The 19626-nt window shown below is 50.5% G+C and overlaps 1 protein-coding gene across 6 annotated transcripts; it reads right to left on the reverse strand.

The window, feature by feature from the left end:
• Positions 1-5072: 5072 nt before the first annotated feature.
• Positions 5073-17710, reverse strand: ACTG2 (actin gamma 2, smooth muscle). Of its 6 annotated transcripts, none has more exons than XM_065398127.1 (8): positions 17585-17710; positions 12521-12649; positions 10927-10950; positions 10055-10139; positions 8953-9114; positions 8110-8301; positions 7000-7181; positions 5073-5216 (listed from the first exon to the last, which is right to left on the reverse strand). In XM_065398127.1, the coding sequence occupies exons 1-8, from the start codon at positions 17708-17710 to the stop codon at positions 5073-5075; spliced, it is 1044 nt and encodes a 347-aa protein (XP_065254199.1). The 6 variants fall into 6 exon arrangements, with proteins under 6 accessions (XP_065254199.1, XP_065254198.1, XP_065254204.1 ...); XM_065398126.1 differs by having other exon boundaries at positions 10927-11037; XM_065398132.1 differs by lacking the exon at positions 17585-17710 and having other exon boundaries at positions 10927-11037; positions 12521-12568; positions 12641-12649.
• Positions 17711-19626: the final 1916 nt, after the last annotated feature.

Consider the following 19626-nt stretch of genomic DNA (forward strand, 5'->3'; position numbering starts at 1 on the left):
AGCAGGGGTCCCAGGAGGGGGCAGTCAGGGGACAAGGAGCGAGGGGGGGGTGTTTGGGAGTTCGGGGGGGGCTGTCAGGGGGCAGGAGTGGGGAGAGGGATCGGAGCAGTCAGGGGACAAGGAGCGGGGGGGGTGTTTGGGAGTTCTGGGGGGGGGCTGTCAGGTGGCGGGGTGGGGAGAGGGATTGGAGCAGTCAGGGGACAGGGAGCAGAGGGGTTTAGATGGGTCGGGGGTTCTGGGGGGGGCTGTCAGGGGGTGGGGAGTGGTTGGATGGGGCGTGGGAGTCCCGGGCGTCTGTCTGGGGGTGGGGGTGTGGATAAGGGTTGGGGCAATCAGGGTACAGGTAGGGGGTAGGGTCCTAGGGGGCCAGTTAGGATGGGGGGAGGGTCTCAGGAGGGGGCAGTCAGGGGACAAGAGGCAGGGAGGCTTAGGTAGGGGGTGGAGTCCTGGGGGGCAGTTAGGGGCAGGGGTCCCAGGAGCAGGCAGTCAGGGGACAAGGAACAGGGGGAGGGTTGGGGGTTCTGAGGGGGGCGGGAAGTGGGAGGGGCAGGGGCGGGGCTAGGGCGGGGCTCCTCCCGTCCTCTTTTTTGCTTGCTGAAATATGGTAACTCTACTAATAAGACAAGGTGTTAAAATCAATTTAAACCTAGGCTGTATTTATATCATGAAGTTTAAATCAACTCCTTAACAATGTAAGTTAAATCCATTTCAGAGTGCCCACACCTTAATTCTAGGATTATTGTATCTGAGATCAGATGCTACCTCTCCGCTCCAGAAAAGAGATCTGGCATGACTCACATGGGAGTATTTGTTACCCACTTGATCCCAACTGGGTAGCGATATATTAACAAGAACAAAGGTATTGCCATCTGTAACAGAGCCAGTCACCACCTGATCACCCCCTCATGGCCAGAGGTCACTCTGCAGTACCCTGCCTCTCTTTCCCCCTCTTCAGGACCCCTTACTCAGGTCCTCCTTGGGGTTTGGGATTATTCACAGAAAATTACTTCAAAATCTCCCATTAAAATCCAACAAACAAACATCTCTCTTCCTACTCCCAGGCCTTTCTGCCTGGAATACTCTGCAGTCTTTCCCTGGCTTGTTCAGGGTTCTCCCAGGACTGCCTGCAAAGATTTGCAGTCCCTTTTTTTTTGTCCCCCTGCTTGTGTCTCTCCCAGGCCTTCCTATAGGTTTGCCAACTTTCTAATCACACAAAACCGAACGCCCCATCCCTTCTCCGAGGCCCCGCCCCCATTCATTCCATTCCCCCTCCCTCCCTCCCTAGCTCACTCTCCCCCACCCTCACTCACTTTCACTGGGCTGGAGTAGGAGGTTGGGGTATGGGAGGGGGGTGAGGGCTTCAGCTGGGGGTGCAGGCTGTGGGGTGTGGCCAGGGATGAGAGGTTTGGGGTGCAGGAGGGGGCTCAGGGCTTGGGAAATGGTTGGGGTGTTGGGGGGGGTATGGGCTCTGGGCTGGGGGTGTGGGCTCCGGGTGGGGGCAGAAATGAGGGGTTCAGGGTGAGGAGAGGGCTCTGGGCTGGGCCAGGGGGTTGGGGTGTGTGGGGGGGGTGAGGACTCTGGCTGGGCATGTGGGATCTGGGATGGGGCCAGGGATGAGGGGTCTGGGGTGCAGGAGCGGGCTCAGGGCTGAGGCAGGGGCTTGGGTTGTGTAAGCTCCAGAAGTTGGGGTGCAGGAGGGGTCTCCGGACTAGGGTAGGGGATTGTGGTGTGGGAGGTGGTTCTGGGTCGGAGTGGCGGAAGCTCCCAGGAAGCAGCCACCAGGTCCCTGCAGCCCCTAGACCAGGGGTGGGCAAACTTTTTGGCCTGAGGGCCACATCTGGGTAAGGAAATTGTATGGTAGGCCCTGAATGCCCGGTGATGGAGGGGAACTCTATGGGGTGTAGCATGGGGGAGCTGTATAAGGGATGTTACTAAAGTGGGAAGGAGGAGGACTCATGGGGTGTGGCGCAGGGGAGGGGGGGTTCTATGGGGTGGTACCGGGGACTCCTAGGGGCCCTGCCAGCAGTGACACCAAGGCGGCCGTACCAGGCACCACAACGGGCGGAGTCACCCTAGCTGGGACGGGAGCGGCCCCTGGGCGATTTCGAGGCTCTCGAGGGTGGGGCCATAGGAGACAGGGAGGGGATTGGGCGTGCTGCCGCGTAGCGGGGGGGGTCTGCCGCGTAGGGGCAGGGTTCCAATCCCAGAAACAGCGCGGTGATGTCACAGTTTGCACAGTTTGGCTCTGCGTGCCAGAAGATGGAGCTCATAAAGGGAATTGTGAGTCGGGGCTGGGGAGCGCCGGGCAGAGCAGGGCAAACCCCTGACCCTGCTCCTTGGCGGGAGCTTGAGGGCAGGATAAAAACGTCTGACGGGCCGGAAGCGTAGTTGGCCCACCCCTGCCCTAGGCACATGGGCAGCCAGGGTGGCTCTGCGCACTGCCCTCGAGCCCGCAGGCGCTGCCCCTGCAGCTCCCATTGGTCGCAGTTCCCAGCCAATGGGAGCTGCGGAGCCAGCACTTGGGGCGGAGGCAGCACGCAGAGCTTCCCTGGCTGCCCATGCACCTAGGGGCCGCAAGGACCTGTTGGCTGCTTCCAGGATCCGTGCGGACCTAGGGCAGGCAGGGAGTCTGCCTTAGCCCCAGACCCCCGCTGCTCGGCCGACCGGACTTTTGACGGCCCAGTCGGCAGTGCTGACCAGAGCCACCAGGGTCCCTTTTCAACCGGGCGTTCCGGTCAAATGGAGCAGTGTCCATTTACACTAGCCCAAGCACTGCCCTAGGAAGTTCAGACAGCCCCTGCTTCAAATATTGCTCCCTAGAGCGGAGGTTCCCAGCTCTTTCTTTGGTTGGACCCCTTCTAGGTGCTAGAGCTGATTGGAACATGGGAGTGGGTGGGGGAGAAGGTGTTTCAGTGGAAAATTTCAACAACAACAAAAAAAATTGCTGAACTCCAAAATGTTTTCAGCTGAAGATTTTCAGCCGTTTGGTTTCTCCAAAGAAAAATAAGGACCGTAGACACCATCCACAAAAAGTTTTGTTTTGCCAAAAACTAAGTTTCCCCATCAAAAAGTTTTGAGGGAAGATTTTCTACCAGCCCTGTTAGGTGTCTCTTCTGTGCTCTGGGCTATGGACCCTCAACATAAGGGCATGGCACATAGGTAGGGCTCTTCGTTTTCAGTTTTTATTTTATTTAATTTTTCCCAGGAATTTATCAGTGTTTATTACTACAACAACAAAAACAGGTGAAAATTGGTGGAAAAAAACTATTAATTTTTCTGGGTAAATATCGGGGTTTATTTTGGTGGACGGAAGGACAGGGGGAAAAGTATTCAGTGAATTAATGCTTTGATGAATGGAATTTAATGTGGTTTGCTGCAGAACTAAAACAGAACTCAAAACACAATGCCACCTCCAAATTTAAGAAAACAGTATCTCTCTAATCCCCAAATAAACCTTTTCATTTGAATAAACAGTTTACTGCTGTAGACTTAGCCTATAAATATTTACATTTAATAACTGGGCCACAACATTTGCCGCGCATACACTCAACTTAATCTTTGTCTCCTGTTTTTGTTTTTTAAAAACTTTCAAATACTTCCTTGTGTGCTGAAACGCATTCTGATACAGATTTTCGTTTTCTTCCCATTTTAGTGGGTCAGATCTTTAAACCGTTCCCTGCTAACAACTTGAAATGTGTCCATGGTGGGCGTGAGATTCATCAGTACGTTCAGATGCGCAGGCACTTCAGGGCTTGCGTGGGTTCCTGTTTGTTTATTGTGTGCTTCTTCTAGCTTTACTTCCACAGGCTGCTTTGCATATACACACAGACTAACGTATTATCGTAATACATATGTCGCATGCATTGCATTGTATTTTCCTAATAAAACAAGTTATTTTTTATATATTTGCATGATACAAAAGTAGGGTGAAAATCAGGGGGGAAAAAGAATAATCCTTTTTGTAAAACCCGGGATTTTTTTGGTAAAAATCGGTTTAAACTGAAAATGAAGGGGCTTACACATAGAACTCGCTTGCTCTCCTGTCCTTTCTCGCCCTCCCCCATCACCTCCTTTTGTCCCTGTTTTTTCTGCTCTGCAGGGGTGCAGGAACAATTTGTATAGTGGGGGTGCTAAGAGCCATTGAACCAAACTGTAAATCCTGTATAAAATGGAAACCACTTCAAGCCAGGGGGTGCGGTAGCACCCCCATCTCCCCCAGTTCCAGCAGCTATGCTGCTCGGTATAGCTAATATATTTTAAATTCCCTTTTATTCTCATTTCTTTCTTGTTCCTCTTCCCTTGGTCCCTCCCCCCCCCCCCCCAGTCCCATCCACTTTTCCTGGTGTCAAACCCCCCCGCCCCCATCTTCCTGCCATCCCCTTCCCTGGTAGCTCTCCTACATCCTCCTAAGGAAGTTTGTTTTACTTGCTGCTGCAGCAGTAAGTGTGCTGAGGGAGGGAAAGTTAGGGGTACCATCACTCACTCAGTTTTCCCTCCTCCCACTTCCTTTGGCCCATGACCTCCTCCCACTCCCAAATTGGTCTCTGTCCTCCTTCCTAGGTGGGCCTACCCCCCTAGTTGAGGAACACTGCCCTAGAAGGACCCTTATGAATCCCCACCCCCACCGCCACCCGTGCAAACTTTGATATGGAAATTACACCCTCATCAGAAAGAGGCTGAATGGGAGACATGGGCCAATTTTGAAAGGAGTATTGTCATGATAAACAGGTAATTCTTCAAAGGGGTGGACAAACAAACAATGCTACAAGGCAATTGTGCGCAGCTGAACTGGGGCTCTGGCCTGCACCAAGGATGCTAGATCCTGCAGCTGTTCGCCCATTCTTATTCTCTGATCGCAGCTTTAAACCCCCTGCCCCCACCCCCATCCTACAAAGAAGATCACCCATTGAAGTGCAGTCCCACAGCCTGCCGGGAAGGCAGGGAACAAAGCACCACATGCAGGGAAGGCGTGAAAAAAAAGTTTTAATGCTTTTTAAATGGTTAGAAATAATTGCAAAGGGAGAGAAGGAACCGGGAAGCACCCGAGGTCCTGAAGAACGGGCGCTCTGTCCTTAGAAGCACTTCCTGTGGACAATGGAAGGGCCAGCCTCGTCGTATTCCGGTTTGCTGATCCACATCTGCTGGAAGGTGGAGAGAGAGGCCAGGATGGAGCCTCCAATCCAGACGGAGTATTTACGTTCAGGGGGGGCGATGATCTGTCGAAACAATTGCAGACAGGATCCGGTTACAAGGTGAAACAAGGCTGCGCACTTCCAGAAGCCACAGTTATGGTACGGACACCTAGACATACAGACTAAGAGCTGGTCTACGCTTAAAAATTAGATTGACTTAGCTACATCGCTCGGGGCTGTGAAAAATTTCACACCCTGAGCCCCATAGTTAGGTTGAACTAACCCCCAGTGTAGACGCGGCTAGGGTGCTGGAAGAACTCTTCCGTCGACCTACCCACAGCCTCTCGGAGAGATGGATTAACTACAGTGACAGAAAAACCTGTTCCAGCGTGTAGGAAGCATCTACACTGCAGCAGCACAGCGACAACCGGAGTTGTAGTGTGGACATGGCCTTAGACAGACAGGTCTGACCCAGCAAAGTGCTGAGCGCCCTCCATTCTCATTGGGCTGAATGCAAGGGGAGGGCCTGACGCAAAGGTCATTGAAATCAATGGGAGTTTTTCCACCGACTCCACCTGACTTTGGATCAGGCCCTAAGGGCATGCCCCACCTCACAGGATTGGACCCATAAAAAGCAAACCAGTTTCTGTTACTGTCTGTGCGGACTTGGACTCAGTGGTAGGTAATTACTTCTCCTTATAAGCTACAGGAGAAATTTGTTTACAGTTCCTAAGGGCTTTAGGACCACAGGCTCTTTGGGACAGGGACTGTCTTTTTGTCTGTGTTTGTACAGCCCCAAGCAAAATGGTTCCTGGTCCAGAGAGTTTAAGGCCAAACAGGACCAGCTGTCTGTCGGGTGGGAGGGATAGCTCAGTGGTTTGAGTATTGGCCTACTAACCCCAGGCTTATTAGTTCAATCCTTGAGGGGGCCATTTAGGGGTCTGGGGATTAGTCCTGCTTTGAGCAGGGGGTTGGGACTAGATGACCTCCTGAGATCCCTTCCAACCCTAATATTCTATGATCATCTAGTCAGACCCTCTGTATGTTACAGGCTACCAAACCCAGTAACCAAGATTAGGCCAAATGACTAGGGCTTCTAGAGGCTCTGGTGAGACAATTCACAAATAATAATAAGTCCCTTATTTGCTTCATATTAAATCTTCCCCTGTAGTATTAACAAGCAGCTTTCTGGAGTTAGAAACTTTTGGGCCAAGCTATGCACTGCATGGCTCTGCAATACTGAACACAGTGGAAAGTTTGTATGAGAAAGAGTCACAGAATGGTCCTACTTTGTTAATAAAAGGTGACTTCTGCCTACGTAGCAGAGGGTCATGCTCAGTTGTGTGAGTTAATGGAACAAAGGGGATCAAACTATGGATGTGAAATGCTGGTCATCCGGACAACCTTCAAAATGTGGGAAAACAAAGGATCTACATGGATATTTTGATTTAGTCTCAATGGGAAAAGTTTTACTGCCCAACTTTTTCTGAAGTAACTCTGCATGATCAAGTTGTAGGTGGTTCGTGTAGGGCAGGGGATCTCAAACTTCATTGCACCCGGACCCCCTTCTGACAACAAACATTACTACACGACCCCAGAAGGGGGGACCGAAGCCTGAGCCTGCCCGAGCCCCGCCGCCTCTGGCAGGGCAGGGGGGACAAAGCCAAAGCGGGGAGCCTGTAACCTGAGCCCCACCATCCAGGGCTGAAACCCCCCGGCTTCGGCTTTTGCGCCAGGCGGTGGGGCCCAGCAAGTCTAACGCCAGCTCTCTAATGGAGTCACAACCCACTTTGGGGTCCTGAGAACCGCTGGTTGTAGGGAGAGAGATGCCCAATGCGCTGCCTAGCAGCCAATAACTAAGACGTACTTTAATCTTCATTGTGCTTGGAGCCAAGGCTGTGATTTCCTTTTGCATCCTGTCCGCGATCCCAGGGTACATGGTGGTGCCCCCGGAAAGGACGTTGTTGGCGTACAGGTCCTTACGGATGTCGATGTCGCACTTCATGATGGAGTTGTAGGTGGTCTCGTGAATTCCAGCAGACTCCATGCCTGGGGGGAAGCAGCACATGATCAGTGTTGTGTTACACAGACAGAGACTGCTCACCAGCACCTTTCTTCCTTCAAAGCCTGACCCGTCTCCATCTGGAGTCCGTGGGAGTTGCTCCATTGATTGCAATGGGAGGTACATCAGGACATCAATGCATACATAACCTTCTTCCCTTATAACCTGAATCTTCATGTGCACCTAGCTAGTGGGGTGGTTGCTTTACACAGGCCTATGAATAGTTACTACAGTGATCAGTGCTTTATATAAGTGACAGACCGGCCTAGGGTCAAGCAGCAAATCCAGCCTCTGTACTTAGATTGTGAACTCTTTAGGGACTGTTTTTTGGTTTTGCATTTGTACAGCACCTAGCACCTGGGCACCACAGCAATACAAATAATATCTATGCACTCTCTATTGTGTAGCAATGGCTGCATCTTCTATCCCCAGGCTGAGAGGTTCTAATTAAACCCAAAGGCCAAGCTCTGCTGTCATGTACACCAGTGACACTTTCAGTGACATTTGCCTTGAAGCCACATAAGGAGCAGAGTCTGGCCCTCCTCCTTGTCTCCTATTCATGGCAATTAGAAGAGAAAACAAACCACAGTCACCTGAGGAATTGCACCCTCTTAAATTTGCCTCAAGCATTTACAAGAGAGAGTCCCACCGTGGAAAATATGGACTGTAGAAGGGTGGGGGAAGATGTTACTAGTATATCCCCATCCCATCTGTCCCAGTATTTAAACGGATGGAAAAAATAAATAACCCAACCAACCTACCCGCCCTCTGCCCCTCTCCCGCCGTATCAGTGAATATATTTAGAAATGGGCTCTACCCAACCCCTCAGATCCAAACAGCCTCACACTCTGGATCCAGATCTGAAAGTTGCAGAATCTTTAAATGAAAAGAGGGTGCGATGGAATGGACCCTCACCAATGAAGGACGGTTGGAAGAGGGTTTCCGGGCAACGGAAACGCTCGTTGCCAATGGTGATAACCTGACCGTCAGGCAGCTCGTAGCTCTTCTCTAGGGAGGAGGAAGAGGCAGCTGTGGCCATCTCGTTTTCGAAGTCCAGGGCCACGTAGCACAGCTTCTCCTTGATGTCACGCACGATTTCTCGTTCGGCTGTGGAAGACAGGAGCAAGCGCTGTTAGCTACGCAGCTGGGACATGGTCTCCATTCCACTGGGGCAAGGGTGGGGAGCACCAAGCAGTGGTGGAGCAGAGCTGTCAGAACTACGGGGCCCATTTTCATTTAACAGTGAGAGTTGATTAACCAGGGGAACAAGCTACCCAGGGAAGTGGTGGATTCTCTGTCTCTTGGGGTCTGCAAATCAAGTCTAGATGCCTTTCTGGAAGATGCTTTAGCCAAACACAAGTTATTGGGCTCAATACAGGGGTAACTGGAGACAACTGAATGGTCTGTGATATACAGAAGGTCAGACTAGATGATCCCTTCTGGCCTTAAACTTTATAAATTTAGTCTGGCCTGATGTCATGAGATGTGACCTCTGCCAGCAGAGAACTGTGTCATCATTAAATATTGTCCCACATCTATGACCTCTTTTTGCCCCCCGACTCACAAGTCTCATGTCACCCGCTAGCGTCTCATTAAATGCCACCCCTGTTGTCTCATGAGACAATGGAGGTGATCAGACAACAGAGGTGGCTGTAATGCGATCAGAATCTTCCCCACTCCCTCTAGATACTGAGGGCACCTTCTCTCCGGTCACTGTGCCGAACCCACAGAGACCAGACCAAACGCTCCCCTTCGTACCAGTGGTGACGAAAGAGTAGCCTCTCTCCGTGAGGATCTTCATGAGGTAGTCCGTAAGATCGCGACCAGCCAGGTCAAGGCGCATGATCGCGTGGGGCAGAGCGTATCCTTCATAGATAGGGACGTTGTGAGTGACACCATCCCCGGAGTCCAGAACGATACCTGGAGACAATGGAAAGAGCGGAGTTAAAAGACGGTCCGTGGATCTGCTGGCCCTGCATCTCTCTTACGTGCAGCGAGCAAAGAGAAATGCATGCCTCAGTTATTAACATCATAATTCACTCCTCACAACAAGCCAAGCTTTTCAGAGAGGAAATAGGGTCCAGTGGTTGGGGCACTAGCATAGGACATGGGAAACGCAGGTTCAAATCCCTGTTCCACCCCAGCCTTCCCGTGTGACCTTGAACAAATCATTCTGTGCCTCAATTCCCTGTCTGCCCTGCCTCACAGGGGCATCTGAGGATAAATATGTTAAAGTGTGTGAGGCCCTCAGATCTCTACCTATCTAAATACCTTAGATTGGCAAAGAGGGGCATTTGATTGAAAATACTTTTGCCCCCAGCAGGGCTAAATCCTCTGCTCCGGTATGTAAAAGAGGGGGATGGTAGCAGGAAGTTAGAATAACTTCGTGATGCATGGATAGATATCCCTGGCAAGTGTGCCAGCCTGTACATCAAGGGGATGTGTTCAAATGGAAGGGTTTGCCTGCCTTTGCCCTCCCAGCTGGCTAACACAGACTCTGACGTCACTAACAAGTTCTAGCCAGCAGCAGCTTAGGTCATGCTGTGCTCTTGCCTGGAGGAGCAGCAATATATGCTGCACCAAGGCCCCCTGGCCTACTATAAGAAAGCTTACTCTGTGCCATCAGGAGATCTATTATAGGGGACGCAGCTGCCAGCATCCCATCTCCGTCTCAGAGTTGCTCCCCAAAAGAGCAGGATTTAGGCGGACCAATAGTTTGGGTGTCTACCCAGTAGTGGATTTAAACGGTCCTGAGAAAATGCAGCTCCCACTGAACTCAGTGAGAATTGTGGGTGCCCGGCACGTCTGCAAAATCAAGCCGACAGCACATACGCGTCATCAGTGGAAGAGAACTACTCACCAGTAGTACGGCCAGACGCATAGAGGGACAACACAGCTTGGATTGCAACGTACATGGCGGGGACGTTAAAGGTTTCAAACATGATCTGAAAAGAATTCCGATTCAAATGTTCAAGGTCAGTGCATCGCCGGATGTGGAATGCACGCAGCACATTTACATGCAATGCATCCCGAAGTGCATTGCTGACTGCGCGACATCCAATGCGTGCGTGCGTACACACACCAATCTAGAGATAGGAGGGTGCTGAAATGCAAGACATGCTGCTGTCATCACAGAAACACCTGCGGCGGTTGGGTCCCACAATGCACCCAATAGCCCAGTGAACGCAGGTTGAGTTTTCGGTATCCAAACTCTTCAACCGCCATCTGGGGTGGGGCTTGGCTGGGTAAATAGAGAATTACATCATCCACTGCAACAGCAGAACCTCTGGGTTCCGGATCTGCTTCCACAAGTGTGCTAGTTATGGATATTCTCCGCATGGTGTGGCTAGGGGACCTCACCCATAGCTAAGAGTAATATCTAAGGGCATCCCATTCTATAGATGGACCAGCACCTCCCACAGCTCAGCTGTATTTCTCCACATAACTTCCGAGAGGGGATCGAGTTGGCGTTTGCCATCTAACCAGTTGTGGACCATTTTTCTCCACCAATGATATCAGCAAAGGCTGGACATCAGGCAGCTAAAGCAAAGCTCTTCAACTACGGATCTAGCTTCTCAGATCCCAACACACTAAAGATTTTTCAGGGACTCCAGAAGAGCAAGAGTCCTCCCCCCCTCCACCAGTATACAGTCTGGTTGGATTTCCCTCCAGATGGGACAGTGCCTACCATGAGACTAGTGGAGGGAACATTCCAGGAAGTTGATGTTTTACCTGGGTCATCTTCTCACGGTTCGCCTTGGGGTTCAGGGGCGCTTCTGTGAGAAGGGTGGGGTGTTCTTCCGGAGCCACTCGTAATTCATTGTAGAAAGAGTGGTGCCAGATCTAGGCCGGAGGAGACAAAACGACAATGGTAGCTCAGACTCCGTGCTGAAGGATCAGTTCTTCTAACTGGCTCCATGGAGGGAATGGATATGGGTCTGTCTGCACTGGGGATTCGCACCAGTTTCAGCCATCAGTGCAGCTGCACCGGGGCAAACTGCTCGTGTACAATGGCTAAACTGAAACTTGCACTGGCGCAGCTTACCCCAGTTTAAAGCAGATGTAAATGCAACTGGTGCATGTGGTGGCTTTGCCCTGTCCACACCAGGGGTAGGCAGCAGTGTAGCTATGCTGGTGACTGGAAGCTGGGTAAAGCCACAGCATGGACCAGACTTCGGTCTAGAAATGGGCCTGAGCTGGAAAATCCAGACTCATCCACATTAACCCTTTCAGCCCAGAATTAAACTGCAGCTAGAATGCAGACACGAGACTGCAGCTCAGGAGTGAAGCAAAGAGTCAACAGGGCTCAGATTTTGGGACCCAGTCCTACTTCCATCCACCCACCCAGGTCTGAAATTAAAACTGAGGGTTTGATTTATGATAAAATGGAAATGAATTGGTACCGCTGGGCTAAAATACAAGCTGGGGTCTACAGTGGGGGTGGGGGGGTATGACCATCCAACAGGTGTGTAAGCCACATGGAATGAGAGGGATTGATTAGGATGGTTCAGGGGGGAACACCTAGGAGAGATAAGAGAACGTTAAGTAAAGGGGAATACTGGCTGTATGTCAGGAAACACTTCCCGAGTCTGTGAAGTCATCTCCCCAATGAATGGGGCAGCAGATTGGATAAAGCCCTGAAAATCAGAGAGGTTTCTGTAGCTGCCATCATTATAGCATCTGTGTAATACACCCATGAAGTGTGCCATGTCCCCCTCTAATGGCTGGCTCCCATGGCGGATAACAGCCTATTACCGGCAGCAATTGATGGAGTCATTCCTTTAGCTCAAGCGGTAGAGGCCTGTGGTTTGGAGATAAAGGGTAAAGGATTCAACCCTTGCTGATGACCCACAGAGGAGGCTGTTATGTAAATGCTGTAGAAAACAGTCTTGCATTGGCCACAGCTGATGTACAATGGAAGGACTTCGGTGTTGGACCCAACAATAAAAAATTCATGCCAGTGTCACCGCCACAGTCATTGGCCGACACGCTGGGGACCGCCAGAGCTAATAGTGCGAGCTGCTACAGGTTGAGCCAAAGAGCCAGCCTCTCTCGCGGGGGATGTTAAACTCATCCTCCAAGATCAGGCGCAGATGGGGGACTTGCAACACCATCTCCAGCGAGTGACGCGAGTACATTTTGAAATTAGGAAAGGAAAATTAAAATAACCCTTGACTGGCTCACTGGCTTTTCTATTCGACTCCGCAGAAGAGTGGGATTCTTAAAGGCAAATGATCAAAACCATTTGAAAAATAACAGTGGAGAAAGTTTGGTGGGTTTTTTTGGCCGATTGAGTCCAAAGGAGAACAAGAGCTTCCCGCCCTACCTTCTCCATGTCGTCCCAGTTGGTGATGATGCCATGTTCGATGGGGTACTTGAGAGTAAGGATTCCTCTCTTGCTTTGAGCCTCGTCCCCTACGTAGCTGTCTTTCTGGCCCATCCCCACCATCACACCCTAGAAAACAACAAGGGAGATGTTAACTGCCAAGCTCGCCTCCATGGGGCAGAAGAAAACTGTCCGGTAGCTCAGATACGCACACTGATCCATACGCCTATTTATCGTACCATCGTCGGCAGCAGAAATATTGGGCAAAACCTGAGGTTCTTGCTCAGTTTTCATTCAGTCCGACCTTAGGGCCAAACTAATGGGCTCTAATGAGACTATTCCCAGATGAAGGCGTTATTCAGCCACTATTTGCACCTGTGGAGTTTATTCCTGCTTGAAACTGAGGTGAGCTGTGCCAGTGCAAATTGCAGCGCAGCCTGTCTACACTGTCGTCGCTGTACCAGTGGCTGAAATTGGGGCAAATTCACAGTGTAGGCAGGCGTCCCTCCATGGAGCAGCAACAGTATCAGAATCAGGCCCTTAGAAATGGTTTAAGACCAGATCCTGATCGCGGGTTAGTCTGGAATCCATAGAGCTGCTTTGGAGTTACTCCAGATTCACACCAGCACAGCTCAGCGGAGAATGAGACCCAATCAATAATCATTTTTATGGCCAAATTCATCTGTTACCTACCATGGATTTACATCAGGGATGATTTAGTTGGGGATTGGTCCTGCTTTGAGCAGGGGGTTGGACTAGATGACCTCCTGAGGTCCCTTCCAACCCTGATATTCTATGATTCTATGATACATTTGGCCCTTAGAACACCCCTCTTTTGCAGCAACCCTGATGCTTTTACACATGGGAATGAAACAACATTAAAAACCTTCCCCATGGCGTTGGCAGAATGATACAGCAGCAGCAAGGTCCAGCGGACTGAACATGGGGCCGGGCACCAGGAACTCCTGAGTCCCAACTCCATCTCTGACACTGGAGTCAAGCCTGCTCCCAATGGGGGTCAATTGGAGTTTTGCTGTCCGGCAAAGAACAGGGTCAGGGCTTACCACTGGCTATGGAGCCTTGGCATTGTCATTTAATCTGTATGGCTCTGTCTACACTGCATTGTAATAGGGTGATCAGATGTCATGATTTTATAGGGACAGTCCCGATTTTGGGGGCTTTTTCTTATATAGGCTCCTATTACCCCTCACCCACTGTCCCTATTTTTCACACTTGCTGTCTAGTCACTCTAGGTCACCCTACATTGTAAACTCAGCTCTGCAGACCCGGGCTTGCGGACTCAGTGTTTCAAAGCCTGCACTTGAGCGTCCACACTGCATTATAAACCTGGGTTTACAATTGCTGGCCCTGGGTCTCACAGCTGTGCTGAAGCGTCCGTACTGTGCCAGGCAGACCTTCTGCCTCGGGTCTGCGGCTTGAGCTGCGTCCACACTGCAAAGTGACAGGGTTGGACCCAAGTCATAGTGGGACTCAGGCTCTAACCCCCGTAGCAGAGTCCTCTGCTGACCCGAGCCAGTCGCAAGACTAAGGTGTCCAATATCAGGGTGATCCAGACTGGAGCTGGACATTGGACTATAACCTATGGAACTAATTCTGAAAGAACTCTTTGTAACTCCAAAGTTCACCATCTCTACTATGAAACTGACCTAAGAATTTTATTCAAGCCTGTATGTATCATGATCTTTTTACCTATACTCTCTCTCTTCTTTTTAAATAAATTTTAGTTTAGTTAATAAGAATTGGCTATAAGCGTGTATTTGGGTAAGATCTGAAATATTTATTGACCTGGGGGGTAATGTGTCCGGTCCTTTGGGATTGGTAGAACTTTTTATATAATGAACAAGATTTTCAGTAATGCTCATCATATTTGACTTGGCTGTCTGGGTGGGAGCCCAAGGCTGGATTGTTTTAAGGGAACTGTATTTTTGGCTTCTGGGTAACCAGTAAGGCATTGTAGGAGCTGTTTGGTTGCTGGCTTGGTGAATCTAATTATTAGAATAACCACCAGTTTGGGGGATTGTCTGCCCCATTCTTTGCAGTTTGCCCTGATTGACCAATCTCAGTGTGGGCCCCCTGGGCCCATGATCACGTGTGTGGATGGAAGAGGGGCTTGGGTTCAAACCTGTGTCAGAGCCAGGGTTAGTGTGCAATTTGTCTCCTCTCCTTTGCTCCCATCTGTAAAGTGGAGATAATAAAGATACCTGCTTCCCCGGGGCATTGTGAGGGGTGGTTAGTTAAATGCCTGTCCAGCATTTTGAGGCCAGTGGGAGCTAAGTAACAATAAGTAGATTAAACAATCAGAGGCAGCTGCCTTGGCTCTGCAAACGTTGGGTGTAAAAGCCCTCTTCCCTCAGATCCCGGGGCAAGATGCAACACAGGGCACCAGCAGCTCTACAGATACTCCCATCTCAGAGCTGTAAAACCCTGACTCAATCCATGTGCCAAGCCAGCCAGCAGGAGCAGCAGGCTGATGGCAGCTGGCATTCTGCCCAGTGCTTGGGCTGCAGCTTTCTGCGTTAGCTGCAGGCTGGCCAGTATCATAGGTAGAATGCTGAATGCGGCAAGCAATGTTACAAAGACACACTGAGGCTACCACCACCACCGACTGGGTCACCAGGGCCAACCCAGCCCCTAGGATGTGACTTTGCCTGGAGAGCGTACCGTGCTCATCCTAGAAAACTGCCCTCCCATTAAAAAGAAAAATCAGAAGGTCCCCCCCCATACCCACCCCCCCCATCTTTAAATTCACAGTAACTCCACTGACATCAGCAGAGACCTGGAGTGGCTTTCAGATCAGAACCTAGTCCATGATCTTAGTTTCAGGCCATTGAGGATTCACCCAGTTTCACTACCACCGGGATGGTTTTATCAGCTAGGACTAAAGCCTGCCCTGGAGGTGGTAAAGCAAAGTCCAGCGATCAGCTATATTGAATGCTTCGGAAAGATTGAATGCCCTGTGTATCATGAGAAACAGATCCTGGAGCACTCTGACAACGGCAGTCTCAAGTCGGCTTCTGGCTCCAGACAGGAGGAGATCATAAACCCAGTGTCTGTCCAGACTCTCCTGTTATCATCTTGCCCCGGACTTTAGCCAAGTACGCCAATAATGCTGAGAAAGACAGGCTAGCAGGACACAGCCCAGGAGTGTCATCTGAGCATGGGGTGAACTCCGCAGCAGGTTCTGTGGCTGTAGAATGGGGCCCTACTTCTATGGTGCCAGACAGGTGCACAGTACTTTATTAACAAACAAGAACAGGCTGACTCCCTGCCTTAAAGATTTTATGATCTAAGCCAAGACAAGAGCAGCAGGGGGAGATCACGAAGGAAGGATTGAGGGTGGGAAAGGCTATGTGACCTGTGTTCAATTGGAAGAGGCTGATGTGCACATCTTGAGAGTTAGTTGTATCACATAGAAAGTAATTTACAACAATAAGATTCCTTAAAGGGCTTCCACTAGGCAGACCTTTCCTTCTGGATCCTCCTTGCTTTCATGAACACACGGGCCAAAGGCTCACAGTCCTTAATCTTCCTCCCCAAGGACTGTGCTCTCTTCCCCCAAATCAGCTCTCGCAGCAACCCCAGCGCTCCTCCCCCTTTTACATTCTGGGTCTGGACGCTGAGTTACTATCAACCCCAGTGGGATCAGACAACCAATGTACTGTTATCGGGCCCCGCCTTGGTAATCCATGCCAGACGCTATCCGAGATTCAACCTTTGACAGGAACAGAGTCAGTGTGGAGCTGGCATTTAAATCTAACACCATCAAATCCCCCAATCGCAGCACTGCTTACAAAACAATTCACTTCCAGAGAACCACTTCTTTCCTAGTCCCTCCATGGTTGGCCTAAGCTTCTGACAGGCCTGACAGCACCCCAGGTCCCTTCCCTGTTCCTCAACTGCATCCCCTGGAATATCCAATCCTCCTGAAGCATCTAGAAGCATACAGGACAGGTGACATTTCCATCTTAGTTAAGCTCTGGAAAAGGTTCTCTAGGGAGGTTGTGGAATCCCCGTTACTGGAGGTTTTTAAGAACAGGTTGGACAAACACCTGCCAGGGATGGTCTAGGTTGACTTCATCCTGTCTCAGCGAGAGGGGCTGGACTAGCTGTATATATTTGGGTTTAACATTAATTAAGCCTCACAATGCTCCTTAGGAGGCAGGGCAGCCCCAGCCCCATTTTATAGAGGGGTAAATTGAGGCACGGAGCAGTTACGGACGTTCTCAGAAGCATCCCACTCATTTTGGAGGCCTAACTCGAGGCCCTTTAAGCCCAATTTTTCCCAAACTGCTGACCACCCGCCACTGCAGCCGAAGCCAATGGAAGTGGCGGGTGCTCAGCACCTCTTTGGCTCCCCCCCCCCCCGGGACGTGTCAAATTCAGCACTCAAGAACTGGGGCACGCAAAAATCAGAGATCGCTTATGAAAAACGTTGGCTTCAGCCACTTGTCCAAAGTCTGCCACAGTGCTCGGAACCCCGGGGTCCTGACCCCCAGGCCTGTCCTTTGTTAGTCGTATTACCATAGGAGTCTTAGTCATGAACCCACCCCCATGGTGCGAATTGCTGTACAAACACAGAACCAAAAGACAGTCCCTGCCCATAGATGTTACAACCACGTTCTAGGCATGAGCTAGCGATGGTTATCAGCACATCAGCAGAACATGTTTTAGATAGCTATAAGCAACCCACTAACCTCTTGGACTCTATGAAAAATTCATCACCCACTTATCAAAACACCTATTAATCCTGTGTTAACCCTTGACACATGGAACTGTAATATAAAAGTGGACCAACAATTAATCAGATTTTAGGGCCTGATTAGGATGGACTGGCTGGGTCACCAACCAGGCTGGTATTGTCCAAGCCCAACATGCAATGAACATGAAAGAGCTCAGTCCACCCCAGCCCAGATTGTGCAAGTATTTTCCATGCAGCATTCCCCTGGATTCAAATGGGACTGCCTCATGCCTCTTGGCTCAGGCCGACAGCATTTTCTTACCAGGGGTGGGGGGGGTTGACTGACATTGAGGTACTGCACAAACCTGGTGACGAGGGCGACCCACTATGGATGGGAAGACAGCGCGTGGGGCGTCATCGCCGGCAAAGCCAGCCTTGCACAGCCCAGAGCCATTGTCGCAGACCAAGGCGGTGGTCTCCTCTTCACACATGGTGGAGCTGAGAGATGCTGGAATTCAGAGGCACCTGGAAGAGGCAGAGATGAAGGGGAATGTTAAAAATTACATGCAGCTCTGAATGGCTATTCAAGGATTGGACTGAATGCCACGCTCAGCTACACCCATCTGACTGCAGAGGAGTCAACAGAGTGATTTAGTTGGGGATTGGTCCTGCTTTGAGCAGGGGGTTGGACTAGATGACCTCCTGAGGTCCCTTCCAACCCTGATATTCTATGATTCTATGCTACAGGGGAGAGCAGAATCCAACCCCACATTTTCAAGGAGTTCAACTGAGAAAGCAAGTTCATAAAAGCTACATAACAAGCAAGAAGCCAGAGCCCCAGCTGGTGCGAATCCATGTAGCTCTACTGAGGTCAATGAAGTTACAGCAATTTTCCTCCGCTATGGGTCTGGCCTACTGAATGCAAAGATCCTACGGACTATATATTTGGTCACATACAGAGGCAGGTGAGATGGAGATAAGAGATTCAGATCACTGGGTCTATATTCACTCAGCTTTATCTGTGTCGGTCACTTCAGGGCCCCCTTGGCGTATAAAACAAATGATTTTTCATCAATCAGAAAATTCAGTCACGAAAAGGCTACACCAGTGGTTAGAACCCCCTGGCAAAGGCTCAGCCAAATGAAATGAGCCTTACGCCACGCCCCAAAAGCTGCATTTTCAAGCCAGAAGGGACCATTACGACCACCTAGCCTGGCTTCCTGCAGAACACAGCCCAGAAAGCCTCACCCAGGGAGTCCTTCATCTAGTCCATAACTCCGGTTTGACCTAGAGCTGATCTCCTAGAAAGAGACCCAGTCTTGACTTAAAGAATCCAGCTGATGGAGACTTCACCACGCCCAGTGATTAATTACTCTCACATGTAATGTTCTTAACCTTATTTCCACTCTGGATCTGATGACCAACCAGAGGGGAAGCGTTCTACCACCTTCCATTGCAGTCACCCTGCCTCCAGCTCTCAGCAGCTCATGCCTAAGAGCTGTTAGGAGAAGCACCTCAGTTAGACTCAGCTGCTGAGGTGGAGCATGGGGAGAGAGGCCTCCCCTAAAGTAGCCAGCTCCGAAACCTTGCAGCCAATGCCTTGGGTTGCACTTGGAAGCAGAGAGGATGCCTGAGCCTTGCCCAGAGCACAGGTGTCACAGGCCTGCACTAAACAGGCACCCCCAAAAGTCACCTTTTAGGGGCTGCTTTGGAAGCCAAGTCAAGAGACCTAGGTTTGATTTGCCGTCCTGGTCCTTCCTGCAGAGGCTGGGAGCGAATCACAGAAACTAGATGTGGAGGAGATACGGTAAACTAGGGCACCGTGCGCATGTTGTTAAAGGTGCTCCAACGGGTCCTCTTTGGAGACTAGCCTCAATTCTTCTCTCAGCTGCAGCAGCAAGTCCCATTGAATCCCAGGGACTTCAATGGGGTTGCAGTGGAGGGAGAGTAAGATTCAGCCCGTTCCCTTTAAGGAAGTTCCTTTTGAGCATCTCCCTACGCTGATTGGGCCTGCACTACAGAAGTCAATGGGAGTTTTGCCACTGACTTACGTGAGCATAGGTTGAGGCTCTTCAAGAGGTGTGGTCCATGACATAACAGATGGACCCAGCTCAATGAGGAGGTGCAAACTCTGCAGCTAACGGCAGCTATGTAGTGAATGGAATGTCAAGGGGGTCCGGCTCTCACGGTTGGAAGCTTGGATGAGAGAACGTCCTTGGTCTGACAGACCAGGCCCACAAGAAGGCTGGGAATCAGAGAGATGTTAGAAATGAACCTGCTAAAGGGGGAGTTTTAACATCATGTACCTAGCTGGCAATAGGAAAAAATAAATCAAGGGTTCAGAGGGAGATAATCCACGGTGGAGCTGGATATAGGTTTTAAACATCCGCCCAGCTTCGGAGGAGCT

The sequence above is a fragment of the Emys orbicularis genome, chromosome 2 (assembly GCF_028017835.1).
Source record: "Emys orbicularis isolate rEmyOrb1 chromosome 2, rEmyOrb1.hap1, whole genome shotgun sequence".
Lineage (NCBI taxonomy): Eukaryota > Metazoa > Chordata > Testudines > Emydidae > Emys > Emys orbicularis.

Coding starts and splice junctions, on each gene's coding strand:
- ACTG2 (XM_065398126.1), bottom strand. CDS start 17,710: ATGTGTGAAGAGGAGACCACCGCCTTGGTCTGCGACAATGGCTCTGGG. Junction 10,140..10,926: donor ACCGTGAGAAGATGACCCAG/GTAAAACATCAA, acceptor AATTCTTTTCAG/ATCATGTTTGAAACCTTTAA. Junction 8,302..8,952: donor CTACTCTTTCGTCACCACTG/GTACGAAGGGGA, acceptor TGTCTTCCACAG/CCGAACGAGAAATCGTGCGT.